The sequence below is a fragment of the Chiloscyllium plagiosum genome, chromosome 2 (genome assembly GCF_004010195.1).
Source record: "Chiloscyllium plagiosum isolate BGI_BamShark_2017 chromosome 2, ASM401019v2, whole genome shotgun sequence".
Taxonomy (NCBI): Eukaryota; Metazoa; Chordata; class Chondrichthyes; order Orectolobiformes; family Hemiscylliidae; genus Chiloscyllium; species Chiloscyllium plagiosum.
Genome location: NC_057711.1, coordinates 36,831,089 through 36,853,562, shown reverse-complemented (window position 1 = coordinate 36,853,562; position 22,474 = coordinate 36,831,089). Strand labels below are relative to the sequence as shown.

The 22,474-nt window shown below is 37.6% G+C and overlaps 1 protein-coding gene across 9 annotated transcripts in view; it reads left to right on the top strand.

The window, feature by feature from the left end:
- Positions 1 to 22,474, top strand: part of fcho2 (FCH and mu domain containing endocytic adaptor 2) — a 208,063-nt gene that overhangs the window by 164,145 nt on the left and 21,444 nt on the right. For 3 of the 9 annotated variants that reach the window (XM_043707634.1, XM_043707687.1, XM_043707641.1), the window contains 5 exons: positions 3,582 to 3,707; positions 5,082 to 5,141; positions 10,484 to 10,595; positions 19,262 to 19,417; positions 22,301 to 22,433. In XM_043707634.1, coding sequence (XP_043563569.1) covers positions 3,582 to 3,707; positions 5,082 to 5,141; positions 10,484 to 10,595; positions 19,262 to 19,417; positions 22,301 to 22,433 — 587 coding nt within the window. The remainder of the gene's footprint in view (positions 1 to 3,581; positions 3,708 to 5,081; positions 5,142 to 10,483; positions 10,596 to 19,261; positions 19,418 to 22,300; positions 22,434 to 22,474) is intronic. The other 6 variants (XM_043707650.1, XM_043707696.1, XM_043707660.1 and 3 more) reach the window with 2 other exon arrangements.

Below are 22,474 nucleotides of genomic sequence, written 5' to 3'. Positions count from 1 at the left end.
GTAGGGAACCACAACAACCAAGTTATGCCTGCTTTGTTTGTACAAACAAGAAGATAAATGATCTTTAAGACTGAGGGAATGCGGTGGACTAGTAAACTAAAGATCAGGACTCATGCTTTGAAAAATATGAGTTTGAATCCCACTGCAGTAGATGGTGAATTCAATGAATAAAGGTGGAATTAAAAGCTAGTCTAATGGTTACTATGAAACCATTGTTGTAAAAACCCATCTGGTTCTCTAATGTCCTTTAGCAATGGGTCTGCTATCTTCACCTGGGCTTCATGTGACATAATTTGACTGTTAAATGCCTACTGGCCTAGCAAGCTATTCTGTTTTATGTAACCATTGCAAAGTCTACCAGAAGGAATTAAACCAGATGGGTTCAGCATCAACCAAGCCCCTAATAACCCTGTGCCTCTCTGCTAACATCTTGGCCTTGTGCCAAAATTGAAAGAATTGTCCTGCAGACTAGTTGAGCAACAGCCTGACATTGTTTGCAAAAATGTGATTCCATGAGTATGACTGTCTCCAGGAAGTATCCACAAGTAATGTCAACATAGTGGTAGTTGAGGGAGGGAGTTGAAGTTGAAATCTCATCATATCAGGTTGGACATAAGGAAGGAAACCTGTTGATTGCCACCTCCTCCCTCAGTTCTTCTCCACGTTGAACACCACTTGGAGGACACATTAAAAGTGACAAGAGCATAGAATATACTCTGGGTAGTAAAAATCAATGTACATCATCAACAGTAGCTTAGTAGACCACCTCTGACAAAGTTATAAAGGATGTAACTGCCAAAATAGGCCTGCGGCAGGAGATGAGAGAACTTACAAAGAGAAAATATTCTTGACCTCGTCCCCACCAAACTGCCTGTGGAAGATGCATCCATCCACAACAGTATTGTTAGGTATGACCACCTAACAATCCTTGTGGATGTGAAATCTCAGTTTCACATTGAAGTTTGAACCCCGTGCCCCCACAACCTGACCCCCACCCAATCATGTTGTGCAGCACTACTACTGAGTAATGCCATCAGCATGAGTTCAATTCTCATACCAGCTAAGATTACCATGAAAGACACTCATTTTCAACCTCTCCCCTCAAGTTAAACCACCACAATTATCCCTCTCTAATGAGAGAACAGATCTATGGTCTGGTAGAACTATTGAGACATTGTTTTTACTGAAGCAATCCATGCCCAAAAAGGGCAAAACCTTGCTAAAATTCAGGCTGGGGTTAATATGAGGCAAATAACATTTACACAAGTTTCAGGTAATGACCATCCCTAACAAGAGAATCCAACAATTGCCTCTTGACACTCTCTCTGTCTTTCAATTTCCTAGTGGTTTCCTGTGACCACTGAACTGGATTAGCCATATACAGTAAATACTTTGTAAGAGTAGGTCAGAGGCTCAGAATTCTGTGACTGCTAACTCCCCTCCTGCTAACTCAAAGCTTACCCCCCATTAGTATGACACAAGTTAGGAATGCAATTGAACTAACTCCAATTGTTTAGATGAGTCAGCTCCAACCACATTTAAAGCATCCCATCCAAAGCTTTCAACATTTGGTCCTGCAACAATGACGCACTCGCAGCAGCAATGTATGCCATCTATAAGATACACAGCAACAACTCACCAAGGCTCCTTAAACAACATAGTCAAACCTTTGAGCTTCGCCACTTAGAATGACAAGGGCAACAATTAGATGGGATCATCACCATTTGCAAGTTCACATTGGAAGCTAGTCAGTATCCTGACTTGGAACAATATTGCTGTTCCTTAATTGTTTTTGCATCAAAATCCTAGAACTTCCTTCGAACACTGTAGATTTACCTACCCCAGATGTACTGCAGCAATTCAAGAAAGCATCATAGCTTTCTCAAGGTCAATTAGGGATTACAATAAATGCTGGCATAGCCAGGGATACCCGCAACATATAAATGAATAAAAATTAATTCTGTTTTGCATTGTAGTGGAATAAGTATTGGGTCAGGTCATTGGATCTTTTTCATTTAAATAATGCAAACACTAAGTTTAACATCTCGTCAGAAATAACAGAGCAAAATGCTTTCAAAATCTCAAAACTAATTTCTAAATAAATTTAAGATACCTAATGCTTCAGAGAAACTAGCAGTGGGTGATATACTGTTACTGCTGCCCAAAATAATCAGGAATTAAATGCTAATATTAGATTTATATAAGTGAAAATTTGCATAATAGTTATTTTCTTGAAACTAAGCATACATATTGGCTATTGTGATTTTTGGAAAGATTCTGGGCTGAATTTTACCACCCCTTTAGGGTAAACTAGGAAGTAGAATGGATGGCGTAATGGTGCAGGAAGGTTTTGGGTGGCAGCCTCAACATCTTTCCAGTGACATGCTGTCTTTCCTGAGGCAGGAAAAGTGGCAGATTAGCTCCCACCTAGAGAACAATTGAGGCACTTAAGTGGGCAATTAAAGGCTTCTTCCTGCCTTTGTAGGTAATTTGTTCATTTTTGAGGGAACTGGCATGATATGATGAGCACCATTAGCTGATCTGTGAGTGAATTCTGAGGAAGTGTCTGTTCTTTCTGGGGACATCATGACCCATAAAAAGACCCTTCCCAACTCCCACCTTACGTTGGGAATCTGCCACTTTTCTGAAAATTCCAGCTGCTGTTTCAACAAGCTGCATGTGGATGTGATTTAACGATATACTCCTCTAAATATCCTCCCCATAACAACTAATGGCTCTACTCAGTAAGTAGAAAAGCACAAGTGATAAAGATTTTAATTTTAATTGCATTTATTATTCAAAATATTACCCATTCTAATTGCTATCATACATTAAAATAATAAAAAACTGTTCAGCTTTAGAATTTAATTATGCATTTGTAAGCACGTCATGCGATCAAACACTGCCTATAACTGTGAGTAAAACCTTTACTCGTCTAAAGTCAGAAATTCACTTATCCATGATAAATAAATTAAATGGTGATAGCAAGACAATAGATACCAAGATTCTTCATTGTGAAAAATTTGATTGCAAACCTGGAAAATTCAAAATCTGTCATCTGATTATAATCATGTTATGATCCCAACTGATGTTATTACTGGATATGTCAGATCCCAGACATATCTGGCTTGTTAGTTCATTCCTTGATTTTACCAATGTGATCTTTCACTGAAATATTAGCATACCATGCTGTAGATTTTGTTTCAATAGTAAAGCGAAAGTCTATTATGCAAAAGAAATGAAGTTAAAATATAAATTAAACTATTTACATATAATATATTAAACATGTTTTCAAAATATATGGTTAAAAAATATAATTCCATTAATCTCTTTAACATAGTCATAAAATTCCTTTCTCCACCACCCCCACGGAGCTTATTTTAACTGTGATTTCAGCTCCTAGTCTTGAAAACTAGGTGGCCTTTTCCTGAAGTTTTCATATCACTAAGCTTAAGCTTTCTCAGCTTCACATAGCTTTTTCAGGATTTTAACTAAATACTTCTGGCCAGGAACTTTTCCTAAATGCATTTCACTGAGGTAATCTATTTCTAACCATTCAAAATGTATTCTTTCTTTCTCAGGATCAACAGTTTTACAAATCCAGCTTCAGCTAAGAACCCATCAGATCTGCCCAAACAAACTGATAAAGATTTTTTCCAAGCCATGGGCATTTTTCTACTGGAAAGAAAAAGAAAGTCCGTGCACTTGTAAACACTCTTTTCCTTGTTCTTTCATATTTTCCCAATGTAAGAGAAAGCCCTTTGTTCTCCAGGAAGTCTTTCTTTCACTGTGATTTAAAAAAAATCACCATGACTCCAGAAATATTTCAAGTTAATCATTAAATCCCTCCAAGAAACGCTAATATAAATTTGAAAGTAAATTATATCAAGTATATGTATACATCTCTCATCCTGGTGGTGGAATGCTTAATTATTACCACTCTAGTTGTTTAGGAGAAAATGGAAACTCATTAAGGCACAATTTCTAACAATAGCATTGAAACCAAGTTTCATTTTCACACATAAGTAATTGGTGCTGTTTAATTGATGTTTATTGATCAGGCCATCTTAACTTTTGAAGTTACCCAAGTTTTGGAAAATGAACAAAATAGGAACACCACTTATCTTCTGTGTATGCTGCAAATTTTAATTTAATATTTTAATAAATTTATTTGTTTAGTTTGCATTGCTTGTGTTTTTCTGCACTGATAACATAAATTCTGCTTTGTTAAATCACTGTCTTAATACTGTATTCTGATGCATTTTGAGAATAGTATTGAGCATGTCTTACAGTTTCTTATCTAACTTTATCTAGAAAACTAGCTTTCAAAGCATAATAAATTCAATAAGTCTTAAGGGAATGTTTTATACTGACCTTGATTTATTCACTATATTTTTAAAACATTCAGCTGTCATTTCAATTTCATTTGCATTCAAAATAATTGTTTTGGAAACAAAGAAAAATGTTATTGTTAAAGATATCTTCAGTTAAATTCACACTACTTTGCATTCTTCTTAAATCTTTTGACCTGCTATTCTAAAGGATATGGTTTGGTCATTCAGCCAGCTTTTGCAATGAAGGAAAATGCATATAAGTTGCGATGAAACTGATACTTTAGAAAGTTGGTATATCATATCTGCTGGTTCATATACGCTTAATATAAATCATAAAATGTCTATAACTGACTGCATTTTTTTTGCTGAGTTCTGTTCTTTTCAAATATGTGATGTCAGTTTAAAAGCTTGCTAAAATGGCACTTAATAGTGCACCATTGCAACCACTCCTAAATGTTTTTCATATATTGTTAGATATTTTAACTGCAAATAAATTCAAGAGATTTTTAAAAATATCTATAAAACTAAAATGAACATTCTGTTACAATTTATGAATGTCCTTAGTATTTAGATGAAGTTATCTGTATATCAGTAGGTATCTGGTTTCATTGTTCCAAACCTTAACATTTACATTTTGCACAATTAAGAACTAGAAAATTTAGCATCTCTCTGCATGACCCATTTGCTTTAATATCTGGTCACTGTCTTTTCGTCTCTGTCCCTATGTTTATGTGTTTGTTGTACTAGATGGTGATATATTTACTGGAAAACTTTCTTCATTTGAGAGGCACAGTGAAACACCTCCAGGTACTGTAATTGATGAAAGCTTTGAACCATTTCATAGAGGCATCAGTCATACTATTGCAAAAGTTTTTACTTACTAGTTTTTAGTTGTGAGCTCTTTGGATAAATAATGGATACAACTGACTACATTGGCAATAAACATTTGTACAAGGTATATACCCTTCCAGGAAATTATCTGTTCTCTACTGGCAATAAGGTATCCTTTCTTTGAAGATAAACTTTTTTATTTTATTACTTGATCATTTTTATGTGCAGATTAATATATTGAAGTGTTCTGATGTGATAACATGAATTAGTCATACTGAATTTAAAAGGTTTCATTCATGTGAAGTTTCTGTGAATCCAATGAGTTCTTATAACTATTGCGAGCTTAGATCTGTGAAATGTGATTTGAAGGAAAAACAGGTCCTGAGAATCCGTCATCCTTATTCTGTAACTGAGTTTGTTAAGGCTTCCTTACCAACAGGCCACACATCTTTTGTTTCAGCCTGTCATACCTCCTTTTGTAAAGGACCAAGAAATAAAGGCTGGTAGGCACTTATAAGTAACACAAGGGCAACAAGATAGTTGGTGGTTCCTTCATTGTGACTGAGTTAAAATCTTGGAATTCCCTCACTAAAGACATTACGGGTCTGTATACAGCACATGGATTTAAGTGGTTAAAGAAGGCAGCTCCCCACCACCTTCTCAAAGGCTACAATAAATATTGGTCAAGCCAGTGATGCTCACATTCAACGGGTGAAAAAATAATGTGGTACAAGGTTTATCACCTAGTTAGGATAATCTATTTTCTGGGCTAACTTTCTGTGCAGCTAGACTTTCAGAAAAGTAACAATTTTGTTTATTAAGAAAGTAATTTTGATGTTAAAGAGAACAGAATCATGGAATTTTTACAGCATAGAAGGAGGCCAATCTTTGTCTGCTGTTATCCTGTGCAAATCTCCTGCTTTCTTCCATATCCTTGCACTCTTTTTCTATCCACATAATCTGCCTTCACCACAATCCAGATAATGTATTCCATTCTCTACCTACATGCTGAGTGAAAAGGAATCTTTCTCACATCCCCTTGCTTCTTTTGCAGACCATTCTAAATCTGCTCTTTCTTGTTCTTGTTCCTTTTATGAGCACAAACAACTTTGCCTTATCTACTGTACCCAGCCCGCTCATGATTTTGAAAACATCTATCAGATCTTTCAGTCTTCTCTCCAAGGAAAACAGTCCCAACTTTTTGAATCAGTTCTCATAACTGAAGTTTCTCATTGCTGGAGCCATTCTTGTAAACTGCTTCTGCACTATTCTCCTATGCATTGGCATCTTTCCTATTACGTGGCACTCACGTGCATAATTCTCCTTGTTGTTGTACTCAGTGGCTCTTTTCGTAAAGCCAAAGGCACTGTATACTTTTTTTAACTGCTCTCTCCACTTGTCCTGCCACCTTCAATGAATCATTTATATGTACACCCAGGTCCCTGTGTTCCTTCATTCTCTTTTGAAAGATAATATAAAAGAATGGGGTACGATTCACATGGTCTTGCTGCCAAATTGCATTGCATCACATTTCTCATTTAATCTCACTCACCTGCAACTATCTGCCCAAGAAGGTTAATATTCTGATGTAAATTCCAGTATTTATGTAGGAATACTAAAAGCATGTAACTACAATTAACTAGGCAAATTATTTTGATTTTTAACTAGACTAATGTTGCCTGATACCCCCAAAAGCTTATATTGTCCATACAGAAAGATATGCACATTTTGTAAAATGCTCTGCCAATGAAAAACCTGGAGGTGCCTAAGTAAGGCCAGTAAGTTTGTGTGAATGGCCTGGAGTGACGACACTGGTAATGCTTGACAGGGATACAGTGCATGTGCATTTTGTACATGTATATTGAGACCTTTTATAAGAATGTCAGCAGACATTCTCTTTCATCAAAAGTTAATAAACAAGGTGATATTGACCTATATTGACTGTTTTTTTGCACTTTAATCAAATTAGCACTGTCAGAAGAACAACGGTTGCAGCAATATTTATACAAGTTGATTTAGATTTTCAATTTACATCTGCATAATAATGTTCGGTAGCTTATTATTGCATGATCATATTCTTTGGAATGACCTAAGTAAATGCATCAACTTTCATAATTTCAGTTATAGAATTGCATATAGTGGAAAAATATACAGTACAAGGCTCACTTAAGTTGTATGTGCATGTTTTCCTTTTTTTTACAACTTGTAACCGTTAATACAAAAGTCATTAATTAACAAATGCTTACCTATCAAATAATATTGATTGTTACAATAACAATTATTTACATTTATATGGTGTTTTAACATGAAATATCCCAAACTGTTTCAGAGGAATATCATGAAATAAGGTGCAACACTAAGGCACCTAAGAAACATTAGGTCAGATGACTAAATATTCAGTCAAAGAGGTGGGTTTTATGGAGTTTTATGAAAGAAAAAGGTGAAGTAGCGAGGGCGAAAGATATAGGGAGAATATTCCAGAACTTAGTGAGTTTTGAGAAGATTTGTAGCTCAGGTTGAGGTTCTGGATGTAGGTTTGCTCGCTGAGCTGGAAGGTTCATTTCCAGACGTTTCATCACCATACTAGGGAACATCTTCAGTGGGCCTCTGGGCGAAGCATTGCCTGATGATTCCTGCTTTCTATTTATATGTTTGAGTTTCTTTGGGTTGGTGATGTCACAGCAAATGGCACCACCACAGGAAATGACAACACCAACCCAAAGAAACCCAGACATGTAAATAGAAAGCCGGAATCATCAACAGTGCTTCGCTCAGTGGCCCACTGAAGATGTTACCTCGTAGGTTGACGAAACATCAAGGAAACGAACCTTCCAGCTCAACGAGCAAACCTACATCCAGTATTCCAGAACATGGAGCCTAAGCAGCTGACGACATGGCCACCAGTGTTGGATTGATTAAAACTGGAGGGTGCTTAAGAGGTTAGAATTAGAGAAGCACATATATTTGAAAATTATGTGGCTAGAGGAGGTTACAGAAGAAGTGAGTGTAAAGTTATGGAAGAATTTGAAAACGAGGATTAATATTTTAAAATCAGGTCATTGTTTGACCAAGAGTATTTGTAAATTAGTGTGAACAAGTAGCAATTGTATGTGGGACTTAGCGTGCACTAAGGTAACAACAACAAAGTTTTGAATGACTGTAGTTTATAAAATAGAATAGAATAGCCCATATTGTCATGTGCACTCGAATGAGTATCGTGAAAAGTTTATAATGTCAACTCTCGGTGCCATCTTAGGTACCGAGTACCTAGGTACAAATACTTTAATTGTACTCACAGAATTGAAATAGTAGAAATAAAAAGACTAGCATGGGAATACAAGGTCTAAAAGTCCAGAATGAGAATAAGATGTGTCTTTAAAGTACTCAAGCTACAGTACTTTTTACCAAGTCCATGCTGCCAGACTTCAGAACACGAGATGTTCCCTCTGTCCCGGACTTGCATCAGGACTCATCCACCAGCCAGCCCGTGCTCACTATGCTCTAGTTCTGGGCACCGGCCATGACCCAGCTCCCAGCTTGGTCCACGCTTGCTCTGCTCCCCGCTCCAGGACTCGGCCTGCACTCGCTCAACACCCGCTCTGGGCTCCGGCTGGGACTCGGACCACACTCGCTCTGCTACGGGATCCGGTCACAACTTGTTTCTGGGACTCGGCCAGCGTTTGCTCTTCTTCCTGCTCCAGGTTCCGGCCATGACTCATTCTCATGACTTGGCCCACAGTGGCTCCTCTCCCCACTCCAGGACTCTACCTGTGCTCTCTCTGCTCCCCACTCCTGGCTCGACCATGACTCATTTTCGGGACTCGGCCCGCACTCTCTACTCCGTGCTCTGTGCTCCAGCTCGTGACTCATCTCTCTTCACCTCATCTCCATTAGTTTAAGAAGTTAAAAGTTTGGAGGGAGTGGGGAATAGAAAAATTGCCGCAAACAGGGAAATAAAGAAGAAGGGATAGCAACTGGCAAGCAGAGGAGCTCCGGCTGGAATGATTTCTGCCAACTTGCACACAAAGATTGAATGTGGGAGACCATCCAGGAGTGCATTGAAATAGTCAAGACCTAAGGTAATTAAGCAATAAGTGAGGGTTTAATCAGCAAATTAGCTGAGACAGGCAATATTGGTGAAGGAAATAAGAGTCATAATGATGACTGATATGAGGTTGCAGGATCATGTCATGATGATGTGTGACATCCATGTAGTGAACAGACCAATTTAATCTCCGAGACAAAGAATGCAGCTAGTAGCTGGGAAACAGAGTTTGAAACAAAAGTTCATGGTTTCAGTCTTCAAAGTGTGTTTTTGGATGGAGTTACTGCTTATTCTGTATTGGATGTCAAATGAAGCAATGTGATAATTTAGCAGCAGTGGAAGATTGAGAAAAATGAATAATGGTAAGGTAGAACTGGGTATTGTCAGCTTATAAAACCAATGCTTTGCATTCAGCTGTTGTTACCAAGGAGCTGCATTAAGATGAGAAATGAGAGGGGGCTAAAGATGCATCCATGTTATTTCTGCTTATTTCCACCAGTAAACACTGGCATAGTGGTTAGCCAGTTGCTCAGCGCCAGGGTCCAATGCCAGGGCCCCAGGTTTGATTCCAGACTTGGCTGACTGTGTGTTTGCACATTCTCCCCGTGTCTGCATGTGTTTCTTCCCATAGTCCAAAGATTAGGTTGATTGCCCTGTAGCCTGTATATCACTAGGTGGATTTAAATGTGGGGTTACATCCACAAGGTGGTGGGGTGTGTCCGAGTGAGATGTCCTTTGGAGGATCAGTGCAGACATGATGGCCTCTATCTGCACCGTAAGGTTCTGTGATTAGCCTCTTATTATCTAATTTAGCTTAAATGGAAGATACTTGGAATTTTTGAGACACTAACTCGAACCTTTGGCATTGTATTGCAGTTGGCAGAGCAACACCATTGCAAGTTTCTCTCTTTTGGGTGTTGGCTGTTTTAATAATGACATTATTTATCAAAATGCTGCGAAATTGTTGCTGTTGTGCATCACCAAACGTTTGCTTTACTATTACAGTTTGCTCTATTAAAAAGAAAATTGTTTTATATTTTGCTCTTCAGAATTTCTTAACTTGACTAACTTGTTTCAAATAATCAAATTTGTATGCCTGATAATTTTAAGTTTAAAAGTATGAACCTAATGGTCTGTGTACAACTTAAAGATTTGATTTTGAAACTTATAGAACATTTTTACATGTTTAGAAATTTTTGTAAGTACTGGCACAAAACCTATTGTTGAAATAAATTAACATAAAATACATTATTTTCCTGTGTTTATCTGCTAGGCACTTCTCGTGGACCCAGTCCGATAAGTCTTGGGACACAAGATTCCTTACCAGTTGCAACTGCTTTCACAGAGTCAGTTAATGCTTATTTCAAGGGAGCAGACCCATCAAAGTAAGTGGATCTGATTTACAGTATTTATGATTTGAAGACGCTGGTGTTGGACTGGGGTGTACAAAGTTAAAAATCACATAACACCAGGTTATAATCCAACAGGTTTATTTGGAAGCACTAGCTTTTGGAGCGCTGCTGCTTTATCTGGTGGTTGTGCAGAGCAGCACTCCAAAAGCTAGTGCTTCCAAATAAACCTGTTGAACTGTAACTGATTTACAGTACCTTGTCCATGTATTTTTATTAAATTGTTGCATTTTGAATGGTTGCAAATGTAACATGAAAGTTCAATCTCAGGGCATCAAACTGTGGTGCTCTAAAACTTGAAATTTTACAGATAAATTTTGATTGCAGAGTTTACTGTAATTAGTACTATGTTTATAATTGAATGTAAATGAGATTAATCATTAGCATGATTTAGTCTGTTATGCAACCTATACTGGTATATTGAAATGCAAATGATTACATTTCTCAGTTAAAGGAGTCTTAGATTTGCAATTTGTAGACATATTGTTAAAACTTTACTCTCCTATCACTAATAAGTAAAGGAATTTCTCTATGTGCTCTCGGCATGCAAGCTGGAAGGTCTCTGGCTCATCTCCTGTGCTGAGTTAGCAGACCTTATTCAAGCAAGAGTCAAACTCTGCAATTGGTTTCAATTCCCTCCCTGGTTGAAGAACATTAACTAAACAGGCATTCACACTTTTAATGGCTATCTTGTAGGTTCTGCTGGAGTCCTTAAATCAATGTATAGTATGGCCATGAAAAGATTCACTATTATGAGTGATGGTCTATCAATATGTGAAAGAAAGGATAAAATATTAAATGTACCCCAAGAACTATAATCAGTAAGAATCTGTTTCTTATGTTGAAATGAGGAAAAAATTGGGATAAAATTGCTTTTTGCCGTATCTGTTCATGAGAAAAGCAGCTTACTGACCATAAAAGTACAAGTTCTACAATTTTGTTATGAAAAGCTTAAATGTAGTTCGAGACAATAATCTATCAGAATAAAAACCTGAACTAGGTTTTTCTTTTATTAACCAAATTGAGTCAATTTTCTTGAATTGACAGTGTTTTTCATTAGTACAGGTATACCTGTGCCTGTGTGCATTAATTTAACATAGATTAAGCAACAGTTAAAGCTGTTTGTAGATTAGGACACCCTGTTGCAGGTTAAAACCCATCTGGTCACTAACACCTGCCACCCTTATCTGGTTTGTCTGTATGTTACTCCAGACATACAGTAATGTGGCTGATCCTTAACTGCCCTTTGGTCAATTAGGTATGGTCAACAAATGCTGGCCTAGCCAGCACATCCACATCCCATGAGTGAATTTTATAAAAGAAAGAGGATGAACCAAGGCAGTTCAGGATATAATGTGAGACTGTGAATCACTGAAGGTCAGTGAGAGCAGATGATGAGGAAAGCAGTCTGACTCAGTTTAGGAGATAGGAGAGGTTTGATCTGTTGCAGATTACATTAAATAGTAGAAAGGAAGCTGGCTAGAAGAATTTTGATTCATAAGGCAATAGACACATGGACAGGAGCTTAAACAGCAGATGATGAGAAGTGAAGAAGGTGTAAGTGAAGAAGGGGGCAATGTTGTAGAAGCTTTTCGGGATGACAAATAGGCAGAGTTAGACCACTTGCATCTTGAAATGTATTGCTCTTTGTAATGAGAGAAGAGTGAAGTCATGGAGAGGGCAAAGGGTTTGTAATAAGGGGTGAATATGAACCTGAGACCGTGGAGATTGAGAGATGGATGGAGATTTATAGCTGGCTATATTCGTTTATCTGAAAATTAACTCTGTATTTGCAAAAAAAAAGTCACAAAGGAGCAGCATGTTGACTTGCATGAGGTAAAAAAAGTATGGAACTCCAGATAATTCCCAAGATTGTCGAAGGGTGGGAAGAAAAGCTGTTGAAGAAGATGTGTGATGGGATTAGATCTATCAGGGTAGAAGTGATACAGTCTCAGTTGAGAATATAAAATAATAATAGAAAGAAGTCACTATTTTATAGGCATAGCCATAGTTACCCAGTACGACAGAATGTAAATCATGATATAGTAGGGACTTGTAAGAAAAGTATTGCAAAATGTGGGTGATAGTAATCATGTTATTAATTAGAAAAATCAAATTGGCAAAGGTAATTTTGGAGATGAGTTCAGACTATATTCAGGACAGTTGCGGAGCATAATATGTTCTGGAATCACCCAGGCCACAGGGTGATTTAGACCTAGCAATGTGAAATTACACCAAAATAATAAATGATCTCAGTAAAATGTTTTGTGATTATAACATTATAAGCATTCAGTTTGAGCCTGAGAAACTTTGATTTTTAACTTAAATCACAACATATAAGATTCTGAGAGGGCTTGATAGGATATATATTAAGAATATATTTTCTCTCTCGGACCATTTCTTGCAGGAAGCAGTGCCACAAATAAAAGTGCCTGAGATGGCTGTGGCTCTCATGATAGATAGCTGCAAAATCTGCTGCCTTCTAAAAACAACTTTCCCCCCCCATCAGGATTAGGTAGTCACACAATGCCCATGGCTGCCAAGGTCACTATAGCCCTCAATTTCCTTGAATCAGGCTCCTTCTATGCTCTGCTGATGATGTCTGTAGGATTTCACAATTTGCAGTATGCCACTGCACCACTAATGCCTTGTTGGGCAAGGCAGCCAAATTCATCTGTTTTTACACAGATTGAGACATTTTAAACCCAGATAACTGTCAGCTTTGCTTCAATCTCAGAATTGCCGCAGATCATGCATGGGGTAATTGATAGATCCATATGGAAATCAGGGCTTCATCAGATCCACCAGACATCTTGATCAATCACAAGGCATTCTACCTTTCTAATGTGCTCCTAGTGTGTGCCAAATGAAAGAATAACGTGCTCTATGCAATTTATGCTCCCATGTTCTTCAAAAACAAAAACATTCGTGAAATGTGTGCATCATTGACATTGGACCAGGTATTTAGTAAATATCTCAAACACTACAAATGTCAAACAGCGTCAATAGTTAGCTCCATGGATACTAACTTGAAAGCTGGCTGCTGACTTCAGCAGGGAATCATGCAAAATAGCTAGAGAGAGAGGTATGATGACAGTCATGCTTCCATTACAACAAACTGAAGTTGAAGTTCCAGTGCCTTAGCGAATCGAGAGACACCCTTCAGTTTGTCCATGATTTTTTGTCTGCTATGTTCTTCAGGATATGGTTCCACCTATGCGAGCTTGAATTCATCCAAAACTTTGCTGGCTCCGTCCTATATTGCCACTCATTTATCAACCTTGATTTCAATGTCCAACAGTGCTGTGATTTTACCAGCACTTTAAATTTAACATTTTCATCTTCCTGTTCACTTACTCCAAGGACTAACTGCTTACTAGTATAATCTCTTCTAATCCTACAAATGTCTGAGAACTTTGCATGCTTCCAGTTCTGGCCTCATGTGGATCCCCCATTCCATTTTTAAACCAAAGATTCCTTCCCTAAACTTCCTGATCTCTGTCTTTATTTTGCTTTAAGACTCAGTAAAATCCATCTATTTGTCTGAACTTGACATCACTTCTCTTCCTAATAGTTCCTCCTTTGTCAATTTTTCATACTTGTGTGAAATAGTTTGGGACATAACACACATTAAAGGGAGTAGTGTGTGCTATCTACAAGATGCACGCAGAAATTCACTAAGGCTACTTAGACAGCATCTTTCAAACCCACCATATTACCATCTAGAAAGATAATGGCAGCAGAAATATGGGAGTGCCACTATCTGCAAATTTCCCTCCAAGTCGCCCACCATCTTGATCGGAAAGTATGATACTACTCTTTCACTGTTGGTTCCAGGAACTCCCTCCCAAACAGCATTTGAAGCATACCAACACCAAATGGATTTCAGTGGTTCAAGAAGGCAGTTTACCAAGATCTTCACAAGGGCAATTCAATATGTGCAATAAATGCTGGGATTGGTGCTGCATCCACTGTTGTTAGTCATTTATATAAATGATTTGGATGAGACTTTAGGAGATATATTTAGTAAGTTTGCAGATGACACCAAAATTGGCAGTATAGTCGCCAGTGAATTAGGTTATCTAAGATTATAAAGACATCTTGAAAAATTGGGCCAATGGCAATGGCTGAGCAATGGCAGATGGAGTTTAATTTGGATAAATGCAAAGGATTGCATTTTGGTAAAACGAACAAGGGCAGGAGTTATACAGTTAATGGTAGGGACCTGGGTAGTGTTGTAGAACAGAGGGACCTTGGGGTTCAGGTATATAGTTCATTGAAAGTTGTGTCACAGGTAGACAGGCTGGTTAAGAAGACATTTAGCATGCTTGCCTTCATCGGTCAGATCATTGAGTATAGGAGTTTGGATGTCAAGTTGAGGGTGTACAGGATGTTAGTGAGGCCAGTTTTGGAGTACTGTGTGCAGTTCTGGTTGCCTTGCTGTGGGAAGGATATTATTAAATTGGAGAGGGTTCAGAAAAGATTTATGAGGATGTTGTCAGGACTTGTGAGCTTGAGTAATAAGGAAAGGCTGTATAGGCTCCTATTCTTTCACTGAGTATAGGAGGTTGAAGGGTGATTTTTGTTTTGTAAATATATTTATTAGTTATAAATTTTTTTAACTTTACAAACACAAAATTATTGAAAAAATACAATCAATAACAAATTTCAGTAAAATAAAAAGAAAAAAACACAAACTACAATACAGCTACTGTCGACTAACTACTAACCTACCCTATAATTCAAAACAAACCCTAACCCTGTGCAAAACAACACCAATAAATAAGTAAATAATTAATAGTTCAAAAAAAAGAAAGAAAAGCAAAAAAAAACAAAAAAACCCCACAAAATACAGAACAGCTATGCTCGGCGCAAAGCTCCCAAACAATGGAACAGAAGCATTGTATTAGCTCAGGAGATCCCCTCCAGCGCCCAGGGCTTGATAAACCTAACCATCCTGGTTAAACAAACACCCTAGTTAAGATAACTGACAAATCTATATCCACATAACTCAAGTAGGGCTGCCATGTCTTATAAAAATCGTCTGTTGTGTGGTGCACCATGTTTGTAAAAATGTCCAAGGGAATGTGCTCCATAATTAATTTCTGCCATCCCAGCAAGCCCAGCAGGTTCTCAGGCACCCAGTTCATCAGAATATTCTTCCATGCACAGTATGCAAGAATATTAAATAATTTCTTCCCATGCCCGTCTAAAGATGGTAAACTCGGTAGACCTAAGAGGAGAGATATCGGGTCTACTTTGACTTCAGCCCTCAATACACTCCCTATCTCTTCTGCCACAGCTGTCCAATAAACACTGAGTCGTGGCATGTCCAGAAGCGATGGGTAAGAGTACCTACACTTATTTTACATTTGGGGCACACTGAAGTTCCCCCTTTTTTGGACTTTGTCAGACGGTCTGGTACCAGATGAGCCCTGTGCAGAACTTTTAACTGCGTAGCGCATGTCCTATTACAAATTGAAGGGTGATCTTATAAAGGTTTATCAAATCACCTGGACCATTGATAAGATGCATAGCAAAAGTCCTTTCCATAGGGTGAGGGAGTTCAAAGCTGGGGGGGGTTATGATTTTTAAGGTAAGAGGAGAAAGATTTAAAAGGTATCAGAGGGGAAATGTTTTTACACAGAGGGTGGTTCATATGTGGAGTGAACTGCCAGAGGAAGAGGTAAACGCAGGTACAGTTAGAACGTTTAAAAGACATATATATAGGTGCATGAATAAGAAAGGATTAGAGGGATATAGGCCAAACGCAGATATTTGGCGCGAGTTTGGTTTCAGAAACTTGGAACGGACAAGTTGGATCAAAAGGCCTGTTTCAGTGTTTTATGACTCTGGTGACTGTATTCCCTGGAGTTTAGAGGAATGAGTGGGGAACTCAGTAGAAACCTATAAAATTCTCGCAGATCTATACAGGTCATTGCAGGAACACTGATCCAGATAACCAAGGAGTCCAGAGCCAGGAATCTGTCTAAGGATATGAATTAGGCCATTTATGATGAGGAGAAATTTCTTCATTCAGAGAGTGATGAACCAGTGGTGTGCTCTGCCACAGAAAGCGGCTGTGGTCAAAACATTAAATGTTTTTCAAGAACGAGTTACCTTCAGGCTCGAAGGAATAAAAGCATATGGGGAGAAAGTGAGAAAAGGATTCTGAATTGGATGATTAGTCATGATCATATTGAAAGGCAGTGCATGTTCAAAGAAATGAGTGGCCTATTCCTGCTCTTATTTTCTGTGCTTCTAAAACATTCTATGAACTCTTCACCTAAGCTTTTTATCTGACTTTTTCAATCGATATGTAGACTAAAATCTCCCATGATAATCACCAGGCCTTTCTGACAAGCAATCATTATTCTCACTTTATTCACCACTCTGCTGTACGGTATGATTAGGAGGCTGATTATTCACCACCCAACTGTATGGTATGATTAGGAGGCTGATTATTCACCACTCTACGGTATGATTAGGAGTCCCACAGGGAACTTATTGCTTCATTTCTACAAAACCTGTTTCCTCATCTTGGTTTCATGAACTGCAGTCATCCTTCTCTATTGTGCTAATTTGATCATTAACCAACCAACACCTCCGTCCACTTCTTCATACTTTCCTATAGTTGGATTCCCTTCAAACTTCAGATCCCAATCTGTCATTCTGTAGGTGTGTCTCTCTAATGCTTCCATTTAATACTTAGTCATTTCTATTTGTACTCCGTTCACCTGTTTTCTTTTGAATGCGACATGCATTTAGTCTTATCCTTTTACTCCCAACAGTGAAAGGATAAATTCTAATCCTATTTGTTGGTTGACTCTTGAATTTGTATTTTTTAATCTCTACTTGTGATGGTCTGTGTCCCATTTTCCATATTAATACTTTTCTCTCTTAAGCCTTGACTCTACTCTTTGATATACCACATCTTCCCAAAATTGATCCCCTGTACCAATATTCACTTTAAAATCCTCTGTATTTCCCTATTTTTGTGGCCGGCAAGAACATGAGTGCAAGCACACATCCCGAACTCTGGCACTAGCCTTGTAACACAGCTATCTGGATTTGCGCTCTTCGCTGCAGAGAAATGTCAGTGTCCCTCACTATACTGTCTCTTTCCATCGCTACATTCCTTCTTACTCTTTCCTCTTGAGTGGCTTCCTGTACCATGTAAGTATGGTCAGTTAGCTCAACTTCCCTGTAGCCCTCACTGAAACAAGCTCAAATCTGTTGGACAATTGCAAAAACCTGAGAGTCTGCACTGTGGCTTCTCTTTTATGTGCCTCACTTGCAGTCGCACTACTGTCCCAGAACACTGATTAATCCACTGCTAAAAGGTCCAACTATCTCCTGATGCAAAAAATCCAATTAACAACCCCCCCCACCCACCACCACCGATCTATTGCAGTGTTTGTACTTTAGCTTCCAGCTCATAAAGTTTGAATTGCTGGGGACTTCAAGAATTGCTGCAGACATGTTTACTTTGGACCAGAAACAAAACTAGCAGTTACTGGAAAAGCTCCGCAGGTCTGGCAGCATCTGTGGAGAGAAATCAGAGTTATTGTTTCGGGTCCAGTAACCCTTCAAAAGCTGTTGAGCTTTTCCAGCAACCTCTATTTTTGTTTCTGATTTACAAGATCTGCAGTTCTTTCAGTTTTTATTTACTCTGGACCAAACTGGTATTCAAAAAGTCACACATACTATAAAACTGTGACACATCACCAATCCTGTCATCCTTAATATGTTCAAAGGAACTATTTAATTATGATATTGAACTTTAAATGTAATTATGCTTTTATATATTTTAGTAACCTTACCCTCAACTGCTTTTTTTTTAACTTTAGCAATCAAATAAATCTTAATCTGTTGCAAGGTACTCAAGTTTACCAGTTTCGTCTCCTGTAGCAGAGTAAGCATCATTTGCTGAAGGCGGAAAATTTTACAAAGATCAAATAACAATGGAACATTTCTTTCTCTTCTTCTGCTAAACCCCTGAATCATATGAGGGAGGTTGTGGCCTCATGGTAATGTCATTGGGCTCATAATGGAGAAACCCAGATTAATGTACTGAGGATATGGGTTCAAATTCCACTACAGCAGCTCGTAGAATTTAAATGCCATGAATTAATGAATTTGGAATTAAAAGATAATTTCAATAATTGTGATCACGAAATATCATTAAATGCCTTACCTGAAGGATATGTGCAAACCTGGTCTGGCATTCATATGAGTCGAGAGCCACAGAAGTGTGCTTGACTTTTGATTTCCGTCTGAAAGGCTTAGCAACCTATTCACTTGTTCCAAACAGCTACATAATACTAATAACAGATGGACTACAGTGGTTCAAGAAGCAGCCCACCACCTTCACAGGGGCAGTTAGGGATGGCAACAAATGCTGACATGACTAGTGTTTCCCATATCTCATTAAAGAACAAACTAAAGGTTAGTCAAAATCTAATTTGCATAATATATCTGTGATCAATCCAAATGGAAAGTTGCCTGCTAAACTGCAACGATGGATTGTGGTGATGTAAGTATTTTGCCAACAGAAGCCTAGGAATCTCTAAAGCAAAAAACGAGCCTTCTGTTTCTGCTTGCTTATCTGGTGATGCTTTAATTTTGTCCTCTTTTTGCAGATGCATAGTCAAAATCACTGGTGATATGACCATGTCGTTTCCAAGTGGAATAATTAAAGTTTTTACCAGCAATCCATCACCTGCAGTGCTTAGCTTCCGAATACGGAATACCAGCAAATTTGAACAAATCCTCCCAAATGCACAGCTTGTATATAGGTAATTTTGTTCTATTTGGGTTATCCAGTATCAAAATTTACATTTGCTAGAATTTAATTTAAAAAAAAGAAAAAAACTGTGCTGTCTGCTGTAATTGTATAATCGTGTAGACTTTTAGTGACAAGCATTATAAATCATGTATTTGTATGTTGGTTGAAGACTTGCTAACGTCATAAAGTTGTAGGCTCAGGCACTGAGCACATTGTTTAGGTTTCATTGTGATTCTGTGCATTGTTTAGAGCAACTGTCTTTCAAAAGCTATTGACAGTATTCAAAGGACAGGTGCGAAGTGCTCTTCCACCCTCATAATCTTAATCTCCAGATGACACAGACATTACATATTTTGAAATTACAAATTTTTATGTGTCGCATTTCATTTTACAATCCTTATTACAAATATTCCAAATTTAGAGTGAATGACCTCTTGAATACAAAGTATGCTGCAACCATTTGAAGATCTTGTTTTGAGTTAAAATAGCCCATGTGATTTGCATGCTGAAAAATCACTGAGGGATCCCTTCCTGTCTTGTGTTAAACGAAATTCTAACTTTCAAGGGTGTCATCCAATCTTGGGCCTATTTTGACTGGCTTAAATTGAATATAGTTCATTTTTCTGGTTTGAACTCATTTGCGTATTTCTGTTAGATGATTATTCTCTGCATAATATTATTGCCAATACAATGGAATGAAAGCACAGAATATTCAATGAACAGAACAATGTAAGTGGTCAACTGTCTCATTGATGAAATGAGATATATATGCAAGCCTCAAGCTTTTTCACACTGCCAGTCAGTGTTAGTAGGCTTTTGTTGATCGCTATTTTCTGGCATAAATCAGAATTTGAACTTCGCACGCCAAGTCATTTTGAGGTTGTCTAAAAAATCCATGCCCACACCCTGCGGGCTCTTTATTTTCCACTGTAGGTTTGTGTTATCTTTGAGGTTGCTGTATTACTAATGTAAAAATCGAGAATTCTCTTCAGCTTTGAAACTGTGTTTTGTCCTGAAAAGTGGGTTCTGTACTATGTTGTATAATAATACCAATGACAGGAAGAATAGGCACCACTGCACCCAGTTGTCAGATCCAGGTTCTTTCAAAGGGGTCATTAGGTTGAAGACTTGAGGTGAATTCATAGTAAAATGGCTAGTACACAAAACACTTATTGCATGCAAACGTTGAGCTTGCAAGTTATAACATCCAGCTTAACTACATTAAATCCACCCACTAGTTAAGAAAAAATGATTTACAGAATGATTGCTTCAATAATAAGCATACGTGTTAATCATCAACATTTCACACAGCTGGTAGTATGGCTTGTCAGCCTGGAATTTGAACAATCCTTGCACTCAAGGTCACCTCAGAATTCTGCACGTATCTTCTGCCTGTCTAACTGGCCAGAATTTGCAACAACGATTATTACCAAATTGTCTGTGAACTGTGCAGAATAAGTTATTTTTAGAATGAAATGTTGAATTGTAGGTAATTGCAGAGGGAAAATTAGAAATCAAAATTGTTGAAGTCACATTCCATTGTCTACCTCAGAAGATAAATCTTGCACTTTAATTATGTACATTTGTTTTCAGACATTTCTGTGATTATCACTGCAAAAACGTACTTCTGTTCACTTGAGATTTTCTCTTCAACATACTCATGTAAATGTTGATCTTGTGTGAAAGCTGACCCCATGGCATTATATTCCATCTGCCCAAGTATTTGCTCACTCACTTTACCTGTCTTTAGCACACTGCAGAATGATGTTCACCATTTGCCTCCCACCCATTTTCTTCATCCGCAAGTATGGCTAAGTGCATTCACTTTCTTTATATACGCCGTTAATATATTTTGTAAATAATTTGTGGCCTCAGTACCGATCTCTGAGGCTTCACTGATTACAAGTTGCCATCCTTAACATGTCATCCTTGTCCTAATTCTGTCTTCTATTAATTAGCCAATCCTCTATCCATGCAAATATACTACCTCCAACTCCATCAGTTCTTATTAAGTTGCCTAATGTGTGGTGCCTTCTCGAACATCTGCTGAAAATCCAATTGTGTTTTATCCTGTGCTTCCCCTTTGTCTATCCTGCTTCTTAGCTCCTCAAAGAATTCTTATAAATTTGACAGATGGTGATGACCGTTATTCTGAAAATTTCAATGTGAATTGTTGTAGTTAATTAGATAATTACATTGCATTGAATGTATTATAAGTCATTTGTAAAATAACAAAATAAATGTTAAACAATCTGAATTCTTTATTCCATTGTTACAATTTTATTTTGCGTCTACTTCAGCCCAAACCAAGAAGGTATATCACCTCTTACGAATACGACATGCATGAAAGCCCAACTTTTGGTTTAAAATGTTGGTCTCAAATTTTTACGCAAGCATGTAAAGTAAAAGGTATATACGGTAAATCTGCAACTTAAATTATGGTCGGATCAAACTTTATTGTCCATTGGGTTTTAATTTTCATAGAAAAATGGGGCCAGTTACTGAGCAGGGATTAGTTACTGAGCTTAGCATAATCAGTTGCCCTAGCCATTGCTTTATATTCCAAATGTTTTGAGTTGTCAGATTTTTCAATAAGCATTTTTATGAGCTTCTGCAAATTAAAGGACCTAAGGAGAAGGAACCAGTCTTTTTGTTTTAGAACTCCTAGCTCTAAAGAGTTGAACAATTTTTAAAATACTTTTTGAATGCTGGGTCGAGATTGGAAATTATTGATGAACAGTTCTTTTATTTGAAAAAGGAAAGATGTTGATGAACTGCTCAAAATGCACAGAAGAATTAAGAATAAGTTCAACAATCATGTTAATACATGTAGAATTTGTGAATGTTTGCAGTTGTGCAGCCTGATCCGAAGTGTTTGTTGTTTTTCTTTTAGTGATCCATCACAGAATGATTCAAACTCAAAGGACTTTTGGATGAACATGCAAACTCTCACTGCCTACCTCAAAAAACTGGCTGAACAGAACCCATCTTCCTCCTATTATAATGTGGATATCCTGAAATATCAGGTAAAGCAAGCAATGAAGCACATATTACTTTGTAATATGCA